The sequence below is a fragment of the Strix aluco genome, chromosome 5, assembly GCF_031877795.1.
Source record: "Strix aluco isolate bStrAlu1 chromosome 5, bStrAlu1.hap1, whole genome shotgun sequence".
NCBI lineage: Eukaryota > Metazoa > Chordata > Aves > Strigiformes > Strigidae > Strix > Strix aluco.
In genome coordinates, this window is record NC_133935.1 from 16,231,075 (window position 1) to 16,249,958 (window position 18,884).

Consider the following 18,884-nt stretch of genomic DNA (forward strand, 5'->3'; position numbering starts at 1 on the left):
CATGGGCTAGCAGAGAGGCTCAAGTGGAAGAGACTCAGGTGTTCAGATCCAGAGAACGTGGATTCACAAAAACCTACAGGCAAGCCCAGGCTTCCAGTGAGTCAAAGTGCCTGGGTCTCTGCAGCCTGAGAGTCTGCCTTTTTTTTGTCACAAGCTGCAAGGACTTATGTGGGCTAAATAATTTCCAAGCATGGTAGGAACAGTGCAGCATGCCCAGCTGGTGATAGGGGAAGTCATCCCTCAAGCTTTCCAGCCAGCCAAAGGACAAAGCTCGACATTACCTCCTTATAAAACACTCGTTATATGTAGTAGGCCTCCAGACAGACTGAATTGGCTGGAGCCATGGAGCATTTGGAAATTTTACTGTTGTCAGTTTATTCTGGTTTTTCTTTCTTGTGCTCGCAGATTGGAAAATTTTTTGGTGCAGTGGATGGCTCAGTAATGACCCAGCTGATAAACATGGGCATGTTCAGGCGGTAAGTGGGGGATCTCCATGCTGTACTTCTCTTTCTTCAGGTGGTGTGTGGGTCAGAGCATACTGGTCCCCATAAGCAGCACCTGAGCAGGGGAAAATGCACGTGCTAATGCATGTGACTCTCTTATTTTGATACAAGAGCTCCTTTAGCTACCTGTCCCCTCCCCTGACTCGCTCAGCCATCATCACCACACACCCCATTTCTCCTCATCTCCTGCTCTTCCACCTGCTACAAAGCACCGAGAGAGACAGTAATTCCCCATCTCCGTGTGGCTAGAAAGCAGCTGCTCCTCTGTCTTTTCCAGGACAAGATGCTATGGGGAACTCTTCTTGGCATTTTGGGTATAAAGTGCTTCAGTTCCTCCTGCCACTTGGAAAGCCTTTCTAGGGGCAGTTGTCTGAGAGCACCCCAGATGTGGAGTTGCAGCTGGACGAGCACATTTCTCTCTCTCCTAAAATACCTCTGTCCATTTCCATCCACTCCCCCAGCCCATGTCAAAAGAGAGTTTAGAGTTTCAGTGGTTTGTAAACAGGAACTAGGGGGATCTGAAGTAGTTACGATTGTAATTGTCCTGCTTCACAGCCTGCTTTACTCACCATCTGAAATTAGGGACATTATTTCCTCCTGTACTGACCCAGTTACATGAATCCAGAGCTGGTATTTCCTGCTTTGCAAGATCCAGCACTGGCCAAACAGCAAAGACACCTGTAAGCAGGCCACGGCTTTATTCTTCCATACAGGAAATCTTTTAGAAAAAGCTGATGTGCATGTCCCATAAGCAGTTGGATCGCTTGCTTTTGACTGCTTGCTTGTTTTGATTGCAGAGTGACCATGTATGATTATCAAGCGATGTGCAAAGTACCCTACCACCACCACAGCAGCGGTGCCCGGCCTCTGCTCAGCGTACGTATCTGTTGGCATGCAGCCCTCTCTGAGCTTGGCTGCGGAGGCTTTCGCCTAGGACATCTCCAACACCTTGATGTAGCACATTCCCCAAAAGAGTAGTAGATGTTTGCTTTCAAGTGATGGGAATGTCCAAACTCATCTAAGGTAGATTTCTGAGGCAGTGATGGCCACTGACAGTGGTGTCTGATTTGGCTCTCTATTGGCATATAGGATCTCACTGAAAATTGGAAGGACCAGAGATAGGACAGGAACTAGACTATGCCAGGATTCTCCTAAAATCCAAGGAAGCAGCTAGTAGCTGAAATGAACAGGAATGGTTTTATAGGGCATGGTTTTATTCAGCAGCTCAAAAAGGGGAGTTGCACTGTCGGGGAACAGAGCATCTGGGAGAAAGCTGTCAGCCTTTCAGGGAAACCTGAGTGGGCTTGGAGCAACAGAGGGGTTAAAGCTGCTGAGAAATGCTGATAGCCCAGGGAACAAACTATCAGAGTGAATGGTTTTGCGAGTAGCCAGGTGCAACCTCTCTTTAGACTGATACAAGCTAATAATCTAACCCCACTCCACCTTCCTAACCTCCCCTTGAACAGGCAGAACTAAGTAATTACTCAACACTCAGGCCACTTCAGAGTAGTTGAAGCAACCCTAAACAGGGATGTGTTTATTACTGTTATGATCATTTTTTGATACTTTAAAAGGTGGTGTGCTGGAAGTACTTCTTACAGCGTGACATTGTAATTTTTTCCAGTAAAAGAATTTTCAAGAAAATACTCTTTAACAACATGTTACATTTTTAACAATATGTTCCTTTTGCAATGGCTATACTTAAGCTGGATAGATAAAATACTGTGACTGTAGTGAAAATGCTTTATCATATCCTCCAATTCTGATTCCTGAAAGAAATGTCACAAAACATGAGCTGCCAAAACTGAGGTGAATTGGGAAGAGAATAAAAAGGTGAGCATTCAACCGCCCTCTCTCCTTTTCCCTGGACAAGAAAAGTCCATTTTTCATATACATACATAAAAATCAGTCAAATCCCCAACCATTATACATTTTACTATTTGCTGACTTATTTTGGCTGAAGATTAGTCAGTTAGCAGTAATGGAATATTATCTTGTGTTCTGTGACTGCTGCATCTGTTTTGGGCTTGAGGATACAGGCGTGATTATAAGAGGGAGAGATGAAAATTAGACATGGTTACCAGGAAGAAAAGAAGCAGCAGGATACTCTGCAGATGAATTGTCCCTGGGACAATGCTGGATTTCCAATTTGTAGCTGAAGAGAAGGAAGATGATAGAAGTCATGCCATCTTGAGGAAAAGCTGGATGAAAGCACAGTTAAACATAATCAATCAATGGCAGATAATACTAAATCCTGGGCAATGCTGTCACTTGTCCCAGAAACACCACTTGCTGTCAGAACATGAAAGCATCCTAAACTGGTGGTGTCCCATTTAGCTGTGTTTCTCTCCTGCTCTGAGCTCAAGGTCATCCATACTGGAGAGAAATCATCAAGCAATTACATCTTCAAAGTCTTTCATACATTTGTGATAAACTCCCTGACCCTGACAAGGAGGGGGTGAGAAGATATTATTAGTAGCAAGGCAGCTCTGCGGGCTTTTGATGTATTTTGAACATTTTCCAGTGATGCCCAGACCTTGAATTTCCAGCCTGTCTTCAAGAGCTCTGATCAGTGGAGGGAATTGGTCTGAAACATGGGGTTCTGCATAACAATTATAAACTCTCTGGCCATATCCTTATGGTATTTCTCATTTCTTCTTTTGTTCTCCAGCCAATTTATGCCTTTCTAGCTGCAGTGAAATGGCTGATCAGTGATTTCCTCATGTGAGTACCAAAAGATGGGGGTGTTTGGGAGGCTCAGACCAATGGGGGTGAGAGCTGAGAAAGCTGCAAGCAGAGGCCCCCGTGTAGGACATTGCTCTCAGCCTTCTCCTGACATTCAGCTCAGCGCCTTGCTCCTGGGAGACAGAAAGCTATTACTATTCCCATTTTGAGAGGCAGAGGCCCAGAGTGGGTCTGGGATTTACCTGAAGTCACTCAGTACAAAGTGGTGGAGTCAGAAATAGGACTCAGGTCTCGCGGGGCCTCGTGCAGATCCTTGATGCTGAGTCCTTTTGCCTGTCTCCTTTGCCCGTGGTGAGTGAATGCACACCTTCATTTTGCAGGGGGCAAAGGCTGAAGGAAGGAAGCCAGGGAGCTCAGCTTTGAGTGACAGGCAAGGGAGGAGAGAGGGGAGGCCTTTGAATCAAGCTGTAGATTCAGGCTCACCTCAAACTGCTGGGGGGAATCAGAGTTCAAGCTCAAATTAGGATGAAAGTGCTGCTGCTCAGTTGCTGGGTGTGCAAAAGGGGAGGAGTGGAAAAGATCCAGCTCCGAGGGCTTGAGAGTGTTGGTACAGAATAATTCAGTGTGATGTACAGCTACCTCTGAGTAGCCAGAGTACAGGCTCCCTGATGGCCCTCTGTGCCTGCTCCTCAGGTGGGTCTCATGGTGACTGAATCCCCTCCCAGCCTCAGGGGCTGCTGTACTCATTCCTTCCTTCTCTGGTGAAGCCCCTGCACAGTATGTACTTCAAGAAGAAACCCATTCATATATTCCACAGTACAGATCCCATGGTACAGAGCTACACTCTATCATGTGGAGAGGAAAAAGAAAAAAATTTTTAAAAAAATCTCAGACTTCCACTGCCAGCAAATTCGTAGTAAACATTTTAGAACTGATACTCACCGGGCGACAGGGCCATCTCCCTGACACCTGCATCCTTCCAGGCGGCTGAAAAAGCATCCTCTGTTCTTGCTCTTTTGACAGCTTCCTTTTGGAGTTTAACATGAGTAGCTTCTGGCACTCAGACAACTTGGCAGATGGTGAGTACACAAGAGTCCAGCCACCCCATAGCACGTGAGTGTTACCGCCACTGGTGGCAGAAGAAGCTGTATGGGGAAGACTGGCCTCATACGAGGAGCCTGCCACCTGCCCCACCACCTCTCCCTGCACGGACACTGGAATCCAGCTTCCAGGTCCCACCATCACCCCATCTCCCCCCATTTCCACCCCCATTTAAGGCTGCCACAGCACCAGAGCAGTCAGGGTGAGGTGTGTGTGACTTGAAGCATGTTGCTTGCTTTCCTCAGGGTAGCTGCCGGGGTCAGGTGAGGCTCTTCTTTCTGAGGCCCCCACCCTATGTGCTGTGGGATGAGAGAGACCATCAGCTGCAAAGCCTTTCAGTTGGAAAGGCTTCCAGTCTTTCCTGAGGGTGGCCTATAGGACAGGACAGAGCAGTGCTGAAGCAGCAGGGGTCCCAGGAAGCTAGCCAGAAACCTATAAGGTTCAATAACACATTGAGGGAATTCACTTGCCCAGTGGACCCTCTCTGGAAGAGAGAAGATGGCACATGGTATTGCACAGCAGCAAAGTGCAGCAGAGGGGTATGTCTGGGTTGAAATCCAGTGATCTGCCCTGCAGCTGCAGTGCTGCCTGATAAAAACATCCCGGGAGTCTCTGCAGTCCCATCCCTGCCCCTTCAGGCAGGGGGGTATTAATGGTCCTGAGGTGACCCAAAGGGAAAGGTGAGGAGTGCTCTGTGCAGCCACATTGGTGCCATTATTACATCCCCACTAATTATTCAGCACTACAGTGCTTTTAGTGGAGACAGTGGTACCTTCCCTGCTAACTGTGGGGCTGAGTCTTCTGCACTGAATGAAGTCTCCTGGCATAATGGGGAAACGGTAATTTTTAGAAAGCAAAATTTCCTTCTAGTCAGAGAACCAGCCCAATGTCTGGGTACTGTTTAGGTCCCACTCACCTCCTCCAAAGAGGATCGCCAGAGATGGTGGTAACAGTTGCAGCTATCCTCTATGCTGCTGCTTAACACGCATCAGGATAATGGGAGTGGCTCCATGCAGAAATTAGTGAGGAAGAGTCAGATGAGCAAGTGCGGTACTTGTGGCACTGCAGGTGGGACTGCTCTTGCTGGAGGACTGGTGTTCCTGCAGGCAGCTGCTGGGGATGCTAGATGGCTGCAGTTTGATTCAGCCTTTGCTTGAGGAGATGTGAGGAAAAGGGGAGGGGGATTCTCACTGCTGCCCTGCTCATCACCATTTCCTTTTGTGCTTTCTTTGTCTCTCTCCCACATCACCTTCATGACTGCTATGTGCAAATTCATCTCTTCGTTGTGCTGCCATCATGTGAAACTGTCATGTGGCTCCATCTTCATTGTGTGTATGTGTGTCATGCGACTCTTCCAGCCAAGGCTGTCTTCCATCACTGTAAGTAGAACGACTTAATGGTGAAAAGAGGATTTATCTAGAAATCCCAGGCTAGAACAGTCTTTTTTCCATCTTTCGGACAATGGTGAACTTGCAGAAAGGTGTGAAAGGGACAAGGCAGTGCCTGGCTCAATTTCCTGACACTGCAGAGAAGCACACAATGCTGTTGCTCGTTTAGCTGAGCTGGTGATTGAAGGTCTGTCACTGAGAAGTCAATAAAAGAGGGGACACACCAAACTCCTCAGGGACTGCGGGCACAGACAACACCATCAGTCATGACACAGATGGTCCTGTAGCCTGTGTACCATGGCACGTCCTTCACTTTGCTTCGCAGCTGTCCCGTTCTTTTCAGTTGTTATGCCAAAACCAAAGACCAACCCGTGCCCTCTTGCAGGAAAAACTATACGGGTCTCATAGACTTCAGTCATTAAGAGGCAACTTAAGTCTTCTTTTCCACACCCCATGGCTTAGCTCCTTCTGATGAATCCCAGCCCGGTTCTCCAGGATAATGCAGAACTAATTCCAAGCAGTTCAACTGATAAGTATATGCTCTAGCTCATAAATCCACTCCTACAGGCAAGTTAGAAATCCCTCCAAGACAGAGTCCAGACTGTGGCTGTGTTTGTATCTTCCTGCTTCCATATCTAGCTTATATTTGCCAATTTGCTCTCTGCCCAGCAAGACGTATGTGTGAGACAGAGGTAGAGAAATAGAGACAGTTGGAATGTGTTTTACTGTATGAAGAAAAGGAAGAGAAAGAAAGGGTGTTCACGGATAAAAAAAATGAGTGTCCATGCGTGGGTAGGAGTAGCAGGGTGAAAGAATACTATTTGGGCTGAAAGAAATGGATTGCACATGTTGTTGAGAAGGGGCTGTAGATTTTTGCCAGAGATGTTAACATTTTCTTGACTGCATGCCAAGGCTGTTGTATGCAAAAAATATGAAGAGAAGGAGACATTTTGTGAGAGAGAAATTGAGCACACATTTATTCAGGGATATATGCAGAGGAATTAATGGCTGGGGATCTAATGCTCACCCTTGCCTGATTGTGCAACTCTGGCTCTGCAGCGCTGAGCCTATTTCTGCTCCCAAGTTCTCTTGCTTTCTGGGAAGGCGAGACTTGCTGTTGGAATATGGGCATAATATATTCAGACTGCACTCATCATGCAAATCTGTTTTTCAGAGGTGGTGAGAAGACATGTTTGCTTCCACAGATTTTTCACTGCTTTCAGCATCTCATTCCTCTCTGAGTTTATAAGGACTTCTGCTTTTATGGACATCACCACAGGTTTGAAAGCTTTTAATTAAGCCAAAAATACTTTCAGCCAAGGCATGCAGCCTAGAAAGGACTATTTCTAGAATTCTATATCCCACAAAAGTTTCTTCTTGAGTGCATGGTAATGTACACAGAGGATACTTTACAAGATAATTGATTAAATTCTGTGGTTTTTATTTGTAACTAAGTGGTAGATTTTGTCTCATGTCCCAGAGTAAATCCACTGACTTGGGTGCATGATTTATGCTGGTGGGAAAGAGTTCACAATCTGGACTGTATAGTTCACAACAAGGCGCGGCGACTGCCTTTGCTACTCAGAAGGATTGGTTGCCAAACGTCTGACAAAGTCTTTCTGGAAGTGCAGATGGTAGCAACGACAGCCTGGAATTAACTCACTCTTTGCTATAAAGTTTGCAATTTGTTATCAGCTCCTCTGACTGTTTACTAATCCCTGACCACCAGACTCTCAGAGTGCTGATAACGTTTTGATGTCCAGCATGTGCATGCAGAGGTTCAGCCCAAGCATTTTGCTGATGATGTACATGCTACTGGGCTTCTCTGAACTTCTCAATACTGCTGCAGCTGCATTGCTTCCAAGCAAATTAAGTGGCAGTAGGCTTAAGCATAATCTCTGTCATAGGTCTTGTCTCTGTGCAGAAGTTAGGAGATTTTAAAGTGGCTTCTTTTCATTTAGCCTGTGCCAAGAAACTGATTTAAGATGGTCTGTGCAGGGGACTTAAGCCAATTTAGCAGAGTTTAAAAATACAGCTTGGTGCACGTGATGAAGTTAACCCAGAGCAAATCAAATTGCAGATGGTCATGAAAGACTCAAACAGAAATGCAGCTTCTGTGAGTGACTTAGCACTACTGCCAGTGGCAAAAGTGCCCCTGAAGGGACTAACCCTGGTGCATTTCCCACTGCTTACCTCCTGATGCACTGGCTGCTCCTGAGTGCCACCACGGCATAGTTCGGCCGAGAACTCCCGCTCAAGCGTTGCTGCTCTACTCCTGTGTCTGGAGCTGAAGTGCAGCTCTTGCCCATGTGTGCAGGTCAGGCCAGCAAGCAGCGCTGGCCAGGCGTATCCTGGGTGTGGATTGTGCAGTCTCTTTAGTTGACTTTCCCCTTGAGACCCAGTTCTCCAAGCCCACCAAGTCCAGCATGACAGCCCTGATTCAACGCTGGCTGAGGCTGGGAGGCCTCAAATCTCCTTCCATCCCATATTTTCCACGCCAGTGGTCTCATTCACCCTCTCCCTGCACCCCGTCCTTCACACCACTGGTTTTTATATTGCTTGAACTCCATCTGCTTTGATGACACTACACCAGGAAGCTGGAGCTAGTGATGGATGTCATTCTTTACCAGGAACAGGGGAAAATTGAAGACCTGGATGAAGTCTCTGCTATGTCAGGACCCTTTGCCACTCCTGACAAGAGCAATATGCTAAATTTTTGCAAGCAGTTGTGCCCCAACTTTATCAGGTCACCTTTTCACCTTTGTGGTCATCACAGCTGTTCTGAGCAAGAACTGGCACAGTCCATCACCAACAGCTGTGCTGCGGTGACAGCCCCGGTCACTCAGTGCTGTGAATCCAGGGGTAACACAAAAGAACTTTGATGGTTGGTAGTTGATGGACCAATGTGTGGTCTTGCCATAAACATGTCCCTAAGAAGGTCTGTCCCTGGCACAGACTACAATAGTCTGGCCACTAGTGTGGCCAGATTTCAGAGTTTGGAGCTGTTTTCCCAGCCACTAGTGAATTAAGGCTGAAGGAAAGTGCTCCCACTCTGTTCCTCACACTCCTTTAGTCCATCAGGGACTTAACTGGCCAGAATACAGTTACCAGACCTGGAGCTGGTCTGAGCTGGGAAGCGTTTGCAGCTTCTCTCCTTACCACAGGGATATTCTGCATGTTTCATCAGAAATGTCTAAGCCTTTGAAATTCACTTCAGTAACAGGATCTTCTGCTCATCCTGAATGTCCTCAGGACTGTTCATCCCGTGACAGGTACTAGTCAGAGGCGTTCTTCATTAGCAAAAATGGGAGAGGCTTTTCCGTGCTTCTGCAGTGTGGGGTTTGCACAGAGGGATGGCAAGTGGTGACAGAGCACAGCCAGGCAGCTCCTGGCTGGTGACAGAGTTGCTGCTGGCCCCTGAAATGATGAATTTACTTGATTAATTTAGTGTGAATCCAGGGTGAATACAGAACAAGGCATCATACTGAAATCAAGTCCTGTGTGCTTTTGGGTCAGTGCAAAATGAACCTAACCATGATACTAAAAGGTGGGTCCCACAGTCTGGGAGGATTTAAGTAGGAGGCTGTCTTGAGAGTGACATTTTTTGAGAATTCAGAAGAAAAGCCCAAGGCACAACTACCAGGGACTCTGTACTGCAAGGAGGTGTTTGAGTACCCATCATATTCACCTGGGAAAGGCACCAGAGGGGAGATTGGGCTGCAGTTCCTGGTTCTTAATGGATGTCTTGTGCCGCTGGATCACCATGGTGGAGAGAAAAATCAGAGAAAATCATCCATCTTGTCTCTCTCTCATGTAATCCACATTGTTTAGACGGCAAGCTCTGCAGAGTGGTGACTGCCTCTTTCTGTGTCCTCCAGCAATGTTGAGGGAGACGAGACCATAGCCCTCAGCAAGGGTTTTACAGCGATGCAGATTACCCATCAGAATCATGGATACCCTCTTGGTGCCTTCTTACCATACATTTACTGATTAAAACCCGTGTTGCTGCATTTTTCTATAAATCTTCAGCGTCACTGCTGCAAGGGATAAGATGCTCATCCTCCACATCAGAAGGACTCTCTTCCCTGCCCCACCTCCCTGTGCTGTGTGGGTGGAGGCCTACGGAGCAAGTCTTCTGTGATCAGACACAAAGCTGATGTAGAAACCATCTCTCATACTTGTTGCTGGCTGAGCTGCAGTCACCTCTGCCCTAGCAACAAAGCCTTGCATTTCCATCGGCAACATTCCCCTGTGTCTTACAGAGGCAGTAGCTGGCTTTGCTACCTCCAACTGCAGAAAATAATTGCCAGAAGGGCCCAAGGCAGTAGTTTCAGGCAAGGCAGACTTCGCTGAACTCCTAGAAAGGATGCCCGTGCTTCTCAAGGGAGGCTCAGTAAGGTGGTTCAGCTCCCCCTCATCCCCAAATTAGTTTGGTAGTCCCACAGAGTGTGATTGACGAGTGATGGAGCAGCTGCTCCCTGCCTCTGGTGTGCATTAGCTGGATCTCTGCTGGTCCTTGAGAGCTGTCATCTGCTTTCCTGTGGTCTCAGGCCAGATCTGTTTGCTGGTGGTGTTTTCTTTTTAATGTGACACATACTCAACCCCTCCAATTGCCTGCTGTGGTCTCACTTGGAAATCTCAGAGGGCTCAGGAAGGCTCAGCAGTTGATAGAGAACCCCACCACAGACACGCAGGGTCCCCGCAGGGGCACATCCCCCAGCACAGGCACTGAGGACCAGCCCAGCCGCAGCTTTGAATGTTTAAAAAAGTGTGTGAACCGGGGCTGGGTTAGGCAGGAGGGACTTTATTTATGCTGCTGGTTTGGTAGACCCCCCTCCTTTGAACACAGGGATACCAGTGCCCACATGCCCCTGCCTAACTGGCCATGGGGGTCCCTGGGGTGCTGCGGCTGCTGTGGTCCCACGGCTGCGGCTTTGGCAAGATAGGGTCCAGGCTTCCTTGGGGAAGGCGAGTGGGAATATTGGGCGCATTTCTCACATAGGCCGGTTTTCCCACCCCACCTAGTGGGAGCAGGGATCACTGCCTCGCTGCTTTCTGCAGCATCTCCTTCCTCTGCTTCTCTGGTGGGCACCTGCTCTTGGCCACTATCGCAGCGGGGGGACACAGGGCTGCTCCTCCAGCCTACGTTGCCAGTCTTAAATGCTTCCATCTCAGTGCAGACCGCTTCTATGGGATCCTCTGCCCTTCATTTCTCACCTTGTCTCCTTACCGTTGCAGCTCACAAGCACAAGAAGCACGACACCTTGCAGCCCTGTGACACCGAGTACCCCGTTTTCGTGTATGAGCCAGCCATCAAGGAGACAAATGGGCTGATTGAGTGCGGAGACTGCCAAAAGTAAGAATTGCAGCTTTCCTTTCATTTGGGGGCTCCCCAGGTTGTGACAGCACGTGCTTGGTGCTGTGCCTATGGCATGGCCACCACTGCATTTGCAGCTCTGGCTGCAGAGCAGAGCTAAACAGCCACGTTGGACAATGAGGAGGTGAAGTGACCAAATTACCACTTCTTGATAAAAAGAAAAAAAATTAAAAGAATTTGTTAATAAGCAGAGGTGGCTGTAGAACAAGGGAAAGAGCATTTAAATATATATATATATATATATATATATATATATCTTTCCATTCCACAGATTTCAGAAAGGAACTTTTTCTGTTTTTTCATGTTTCTGGCAAAGTTTTCTCCTTAAAAAATTTTCCTTTTTGCAATGCTTTCAGCTTTCCTTTTCCTTTTTTTATTTTCCCTCTTTTCTGTTTTTCTACCAAAAAAAAAAAAACAAACCCAGGGAGGGGGGGAAAAAGACAAGTGTTAAAAGAAATTAAAACACAGGTCCTCTTTTTTATTTTCCATTTTCATTTTAAGAGAATGAACAGTCAAAAATAACAGAAGAGTCATTGTGAAAAGAGGCTGTTTTCAGCAATTGCATAGCGCCATCAGCAATCACGTGTGGAAAGGTGACAAGGATGAATTTCCACTGGTCCAGCTTTTCCTAACATGAGGCGTTCAAACAGATCTGACTGGAATCATGCTTGAAAAAAAAAACCAACAATCCTACCTAGTCTGACTTCAGACTTAGTCTGCAGGAAAGACTTAAAGGTTAGGAAAACAGCCTGTGCTAGTCAGCATGACTTTAGGAAAACCAGGCCTTGCCAAACATTGTTTTAGAAGAGATTGCAGATTTGGTGACAACAAGGCATTGTGTAGGCGCAACAAGCTCTTGGCTGATCCAGAGGAGCTGAGTGCCCCAAACTGACCTGTTTGGGCATTAAGCTGTTGCTGCACAGAGCTCTGCCACCAACGCAGCCTGGGGCTGACCCCTCCTTGCTGGAGGCAGGACCTCAGCAGTGCAGTCAGCCGCTGTGTCCTGATCCGCTCCTTCATAGTTACAGGCATAGTTGCAACCTCTGGATCCTGGGCGCATCTCCTGTGCATCTTTCATGCAGTTGTTTGGGAGAGACACACACCACGACGCTGTGGACCGTTAGTCAGTGGCCCACTCAAGCGTGGAGGCTTTCCCGATCATGTTTCGCAAACCTAGCTGGTTCCCAGTGGAGGGAGGGTAGGCTGGGTGCTCCACCCCGGGCAAAAAGTTGGCTTGCGGATTGGTGCACGGGGCACCTCTATCCTGGTTACTGAATTTGTCCATGGGTTAAAATCTGCTTGTCAAAGCAGTCATCAGCCAGGAATACTAATGAAATGGTCGTGCTGCAGTGTGTGACATGCAGCACCTTTAAAAGTGAATACAGAAATCCCTGGAGGCTAGAAGGCAGTGAGACTAGGCAGTGAATAACCAGGGAGACAGGACAGTTCTCCAGTGGGCACATCATCGCAAACCTGTATTTCCAACCCAGAAGCCCTCTCCCTTGGCAGAGAGGTGATTAGCAGGACCACTGCAGCATTGCAGCCTGATGTCCTTGGCCTTCCCGGTGCCCAGCAACCCCAGGCCAGCCTGCAGGCTCCTTGCCAGGGCTGTACGGCCACCCAGCGCCTGGCAGGCAGCAGAGGACAGCAGCATGGGCAGCTCAGCCCTGCTTTGGGTGGCTGCAGCCTCTGTGCTGGCAGAGGGCAGGGAATGCCTGCGAGGCATCGGTGGGGGGGTGACACAGGCTGGTGAGATGCCCAGACACGTACCACGCCTTGTGGTGACACCGGCGTGCGTACGCTTGGACACGCACCCCCTGCCACTCCCCGTGGTTGCCCAGGGGTGCCCGTGTGCACGTGCTGGTGTGCAAGCCCACAGTCACAGGCACATGCAGCCTTGTGAACTCAGAGACATGTCTGAGCTGCCTGTGCAGATGCGTGGCACACACACTCACACACAAAACCCTGCACACAGCTGAAACACGTGCCTGCCCTCATCCCACTCTGCCCACACAAGCCTTCCGCCGCCTGCACAACCGGGCAGCAATGCTGCCGCAAGCCCACACATGCACGTCCTCGGGCAAATGCTTACAACTAAGGACATCCCTGCCGGCAGGTGCCTGTGCTCATCACCAGCCCTTTTCCATAGTCTGCTTGTCCGACAGGGAGGGGAAAGGGCAGGCAAAATTGTGGCTGCAAACTGAAGCTGCATGTTTTTGTGGCAGTAGGCAAGACCAAGCACCAGTTGGTCAGTCCTATCACATTGACATAACATGCAATGATACTGGGATCCTCCTTTTCTCACTCCAATAACATGAAATTTAGCAAAACTCTGCTTCTTGCAGGACCACATAGTACATACTTCCTTGCACTGTATAAGCATATGCATAAATATACGCTGAATGGGCACTGGCACACCTCTGGATGAAATCAGGCCTTCTCAGGTGTCAGCTGCTGTGACATGCTGCCCCATTTGGGGAGGGCTTGTGTTGGGTTTTGTTTGTTGGTTGGTATTTTTGGTTGGTTGGGTTTTGGGTTTGATTTTGGCTTTTGTGCATAGCATAGAGCTGTAAATCTGAGCCACTTCGGAGCTTCCTGAGGCCAAAAAGGTGTGCTAACGCCACCTCCTTCGTGCATACAGCTGCTCGCCTGCTTTCTGCTGGCATTCCATTTCTGATGATCTCTGGTTTTGTTGGATTTCTTTGATGTGGGCCAGGTGATGCTGGGGCTGCTGCTCTGGCACTGCAGCAAGAGGGATGTGCTTTCTCCCACCCGCTCTTTTCTTGCAGGATGTTTGTGGTGCAGCAGATCGCCAGCAGTAACCTGCTGCTCCTCATCACGGATGCTGCCTGCGACTGCAGCTTCTTCCCACCCGTCCTGTTGGATGTGAAAGAAGTCAAATATATCCTTCCACGCACAGCAGGGACACACAGCTCCACGGGCCCTTTCCTCTCCATTTTTGCTAGGGTGGAAAACGTGCTGCCAGGGCAATTGCCATGGGGGTGGAGGGCATGGCCTGACTTGTGGGACAGCTGGAGAGCGAGACATGGAGCAGGTAGAGTTGTGGTGCGGTGGAGAGGAGGTAACGGTTCTGCCTTTCAGCCCCCCAAGAGGAATCCAGGCTGTCAGATGCACTGTACGAGGGTGAGGGTGGGACATGCCAGATGAAAGGATCAGTGGTGGGGTGGGTGCAGCTGGGCACTGCTCCCAGGTGCTTCCATAACTCATCCCTGCTGGGTCCTCATCCCTTGCTCCTCATAAGGGCAGTGACATGGTGCAGCTTGTCACCGTGAAGCTAAGCCTTCTCCAGGCATTTTGGCCACTTTCAGCTGCCCATGATTCCTTCACATCTTGCAGGGGTTGGCAATGTCTCCAGCCCATGCAGGGGGACCTGCCCTTCCCTCATCCTACCTGCTCTGTCTCCCAGGTTGTGCAGTAACACCAAGAAAACTGGGAACAGGGCCCCGTGGGTTCGCGCAGTGCTCGTTCCCCTTTTTCCTGCCTGCCGTTGCCAGTGACCTTAACAGCCTCGCACATAACGCTTCAGTGAAGTGTGAACGGATGCGGTCCCAGAAGCTGAGGCGGCGGCCAGACACGTGCCACGCGTTTCACCCTGAGGTACCCTGGGGCAGCACAGGAGGGAGGGAGTGCACATGGCTGGGTTTCACCCTGGGCATGCCTGTACCCCCGTGCACGTGTCTCCTCTTGCTCCCCTGCGTTGTGTGTATCATGTGCCCATGCTGCTGGCTGGATGCAGACACAGTGTGTGACTCCCCAGGAGGCTTCCTAGCAGGAGGACAGTCACACCAGTGACACCTGGGAAGGGCTTGAGCTCAGACATCACAGGGTTGCTGGGCTTCTTCGGGAGGTTCACCTGCTGCAAGAGCCCCAATTCTTGTAACCAGCCCTTGCAACCTGGGCTTAGTGCATCCAGGCAGCTCTCCCACCCACCAGGCTGGCAGGAGTTTGGTCCAGGCACCTTCACACAGCGTGCAAGGCAGCCCAGCTGCCTGTCCCTGCCCCGTGGGGTCAGGAGCAGGCGCAGTGACCCACTCATGCACAGGGGATGCTGGAAGGAGCTGCAGGAGGGATGTGCAGGCAGGAGCCAATCCTGCTGCAGTCTCCAAGGCTGAGGGATCAGTTTCAGGGTGCAGGGGAAAGCCGAGAAGGTGAGCGCCTTCCCAGCTCGCAGGTGGCCACCATGGCCCATGGGTATCAAACCAGTCCCTTCCTTTGCCCCCAGTGATCCTTTCTTTCAGCCACAGGCATTGCTCCCCCTTCCAAAGGTGAGGGGTGGGCTCCCTTCCCTCTGCCAGCAGCCACCCTGGCGGTAAGCAAGCTGATGCCTTCTCTCCCATCTCCCAGGAAAATGCCCAAGACTGTGGTGGCACTGCCGAGGTCTCCATCTCACCAACACTGCTCCTCCTGCCCCTGGCGCTGCTCCTGCAGTGACACTGCCTGCAACAGTGATGCTGCCTGCAACAGTGATGCTGCCTGCAATGCACCTTATGAGGCAGAGACCCAGGAGGATGGGGCTGCTGCTGGCCAGAGTGGCGGGAGGGGAGGAGATGGGGACACAGGCCCTTCTGGGAAGCCCGCTGTGACTCCCTAGGGAAACAGGGTGTTAACAACGTGGCACAGCACATCCTGCATCCTTCACCATGAGGTTCAGCGTGGTGCCAATGGTGGAAGCTGCTCCCTCCTCGAAAGCCCACGGCAAAAGGCCTGTGTGAGGACCAACAGGGTCATTCCCAGCATGCTCCCTACTGAGCTGCTCCTTCTGGCCATTGGCTCACAGCCAGGACGGCCGACGTCGTTGGCATGGCTGGCATTTCAGCATCACCCTACCTCCCACAGAGCCACTTTGGGGTAGTTGGCCCCAAGAGGCAGAGGGCTCGGTGGGGCAGATCTGGCCTTAGGAGAGCAGGAGGGGCAGGGGACACTGTCTGCCTGTCCTTCAGTGGGAGCTGCCAGGATTTTGAGCATCCAGGTCTGGAGCAGCCCAGGCACAGCCCTGCTGGAACAGGGCCCTTAGTGCTTCCCAGCAGGGAGGCAGCATCTCCTGGTCTTGGGGGTGGTCCTCAACCAGGCCCCCAGTGGCAAGACATGGCACCTAACCTGAACTGCACTAACTTAATACACACCTGACAACGGGAAGTAGCACGGCTTGACTAGTTAGCTGCAGCTACACCAGCTCTGCCGAGGAGACCCCTCCTAGTACTGCTAGCACAGCATCCAGATTCTCATCTAGATGTAGACTTACCTCTGGGAAGGGGTTATCTGTGTCCCACCAAAAGAGGGGGTATGTTTCCTGGTGCCTGCTAGTTTCACTGCAGAAGCAGCTAGGAAATGGGCACTCTTACCCTCAGAGCAGCACTGCCCTGCTCATTGAAGCTGCCCTTGGTTGTCCTGGGGCAAGCAGCCCCATGCCCTGAGCCTGGCGTTCCTGGCTGGTGGGCATGGGCCATTTCTCACAGAGCTTTACGGACAGCGGGTGGGGAGCATCCATTTTTCCATTTTTTTTGTATGAACTGCTCCATACCATCTGGTTAAAAACAAATATATGGCATATTTTAAATAGATACTTAAGCTTCAGCATGTCATGTTTGGTGCTAATCGCAGTCCTGCACTACCTCTCCGAAACGCCGCTCCCCGTTGAACCTGTGGGGATGGGGCGCGGGTGGAGGGACTGCAAATGCAGCTGTGGAGGCCTGGCCATCAGCCATGTGCCAGCAACTCATGGGGATGCCAAGAAGTGCTCCTGGTCGCTGTGCCACTGTTTTTACTGGAGCTCGGGAAAAATAGCCTCTGGCTGTGCAGCAGACCCTGTGAACCAGCCAGCTCTCTGTCACCCTGAGGCAGGGTGGGGGGTCCCAGCACCAGCAGGGTACGTGCAGGGGTAGGGATGCCACAGCCAATGGCTACAGACAGAAATAGGGTCTCACTTTGAGCTCTGCACCATCCCCATCTGTAGCCACCCCGGCCCCCTTGGGTACACTGTGGTGTCACCAAGGGAGCAGGCCAGCAAGGGAGCCCCCTGCACCCCTCCAGCCACCTGAGGACTGTGTGGCTCATCACACGGAGCTGCCACCTCCTGCAGGGGAAGCGCCTCCACCCTCCTCGCTCACTGCCTAACAAGCAGTGCTGCCCACAACGCTGCCCTCCGCACGTGCTGGCTGTGAGGTGCTGCGGAGCTCCTCACTGAGCCCACCAAGCCACCCGCTCCTGCAGCCGCCACCACCAGGGTTGGACCTACATGCAGCTGCTGCAAAGGGCAGTTTTATGGGAAAGGGCTTTATCCTCACACCAGGGCTGTCCCCTTCCCCACAGGAGCAGGAGACCACAAACACATCCCAGCATCAATACGGATGGTGCTCCTCTTACCCCCAGCACCACCGAACCCTAAGGGGACAGTACTGGCCACAACCAGGTCCCGGTGGGGACATCTGAGGATGTTACAGCTCTGGCTGTGGAAGTAGAATGAAGTAAATCTGGAGGTAGAGATGGTTTCCAGGCTTCAGATGCAGTGACCTTATCAGAGCCAGAAGCAGCTGAGGAAGATGAAGGCAGCGTAGAGGGAAAAGAGCCTGCTGTCAAGGCCGAGAAGTCAGGAGCTGCTCGCAGACAGAGGAGCCACCGGCTCAGGGCATCCCCCGCTGGCTGGCACAGCTCCCCCAGCCCCTCGGTGCCTGCCTTCCTGGGGCACCACTCTCAAGGGTGACTGCCCTGTCAGAAAGGATTAGCAGTGCTATCTCCACTCAGCTTAAAAAAGATATAAATACACATTGCTCTTCTACATATGAACTGTGTTTGATTTTGGGTGCATTAATCCACAATAAACATGGGCCTGTGAAGAGACTTGCACTGAGAGAGTGAAGACAAGAATTAATACCTGGCTTATCTGACTCCGCAAGTTTGTGCATAGGTTGCCACTGGAGGGAATAGGACAGGGGTGAGAACTGGATTATTTCTTAAATCAAAAAGTAAGGGCGAAGGTTTGCCCTGACTTAAAACCCGAGCACACTGGGAACAGGGCTGTGGAGTCACCCGCACCGTTTGCATGCCACAGCGCCGAGCAGCTGCCGTGAGCAGCAGGAGCATGGATATCTCCCTCTGTGCAGCCAGCGCTGGGGCGCAGCCGGCTAAAGCAAGAGGAGCTGCTGCCAGGGCTTCCCCGGGCACCTGCCAGGCAGCAAGAGCCAGGCTGTGGGCACGGCTGGCCCGTTCGGCTTGCGCTCTGCCAGGGCTGGCAGCAAATGCCAAGCACTCACCTCAGCCTGTGCCACCTCAGTCCCGCAGATCGCATCCCAACCCGCCAGCCCGTGCTGCCACCTCCAGTGCTCACCAGCTGCCCCCTCGAGTTACCCCGTGCCCCGCAGCAAACGGCTCCCCTCCCACCCATGCTGCAGGGCTTGAGCTGGGGCTTAGGGAGTGAAACTGGGCAACGACTAGTAGTCAGGAGATGCTCTGGTGCATCTCCAGAGAAGAGTGGCTCCTGGGAGGGGATGAGGGTGAGGCATGACCCCACAGCCCCCCACCACCTGAGCTGGGGCCGCTCTGGGGGTGCCCCACTCCTGCAGCACAGCTCCCCAGACTCTGGCTGCAGGGCCATGGGGGGAGATGTCTCCTTATACCCCTCACTGGGCTGCATCGCCTGCTCCCACTGTGCCCCCGCACTTGCACTCAGTGCTTGATAGGGATGTCCCAGGCATCCCTCCTCGCCCGGGTCCTGTGCGGGAGGATGGAGGAGACCCCGGGGTCCCTGGGAAGCTCCAGCAGCAGCATTTGGGCAGTGCCAGGCACCCTCTGGGGGCACTCCCTGCTGCCCAG

At 51.2% G+C, this 18,884-nt stretch overlaps 1 protein-coding gene and 1 pseudogene across 10 annotated transcripts in view; one reads left to right on the forward strand and one right to left on the reverse strand.

The window, feature by feature from the left end:
* CACNA2D4 (calcium voltage-gated channel auxiliary subunit alpha2delta 4) overlaps positions 1-17,839 on the forward strand; it is a 132,814-nt gene extending 114,975 nt beyond the window's left edge. For 6 of the 10 annotated variants that reach the window (XM_074826116.1, XM_074826119.1, XM_074826117.1 and 3 more), the window contains 8 exons: positions 406-476; positions 1,301-1,379; positions 3,175-3,227; positions 4,212-4,267; positions 5,648-5,668; positions 10,916-11,033; positions 13,844-13,961; positions 14,595-15,413. In XM_074826116.1, the coding sequence (XP_074682217.1) occupies positions 406-476; positions 1,301-1,379; positions 3,175-3,227; positions 4,212-4,267; positions 5,648-5,668; positions 10,916-11,033; positions 13,844-13,961; positions 14,595-14,867 (789 nt within the window). In that variant the 3' untranslated portion in view covers positions 14,868-15,413. The other 4 variants (XM_074826122.1, XM_074826126.1, XM_074826118.1 and 1 more) reach the window with 3 other exon arrangements.
* On the reverse strand, positions 6,136-7,150 carry LOC141923696 (uncharacterized; annotated as a pseudogene).
* Positions 17,840-18,884: the final 1,045 nt, after the last annotated feature.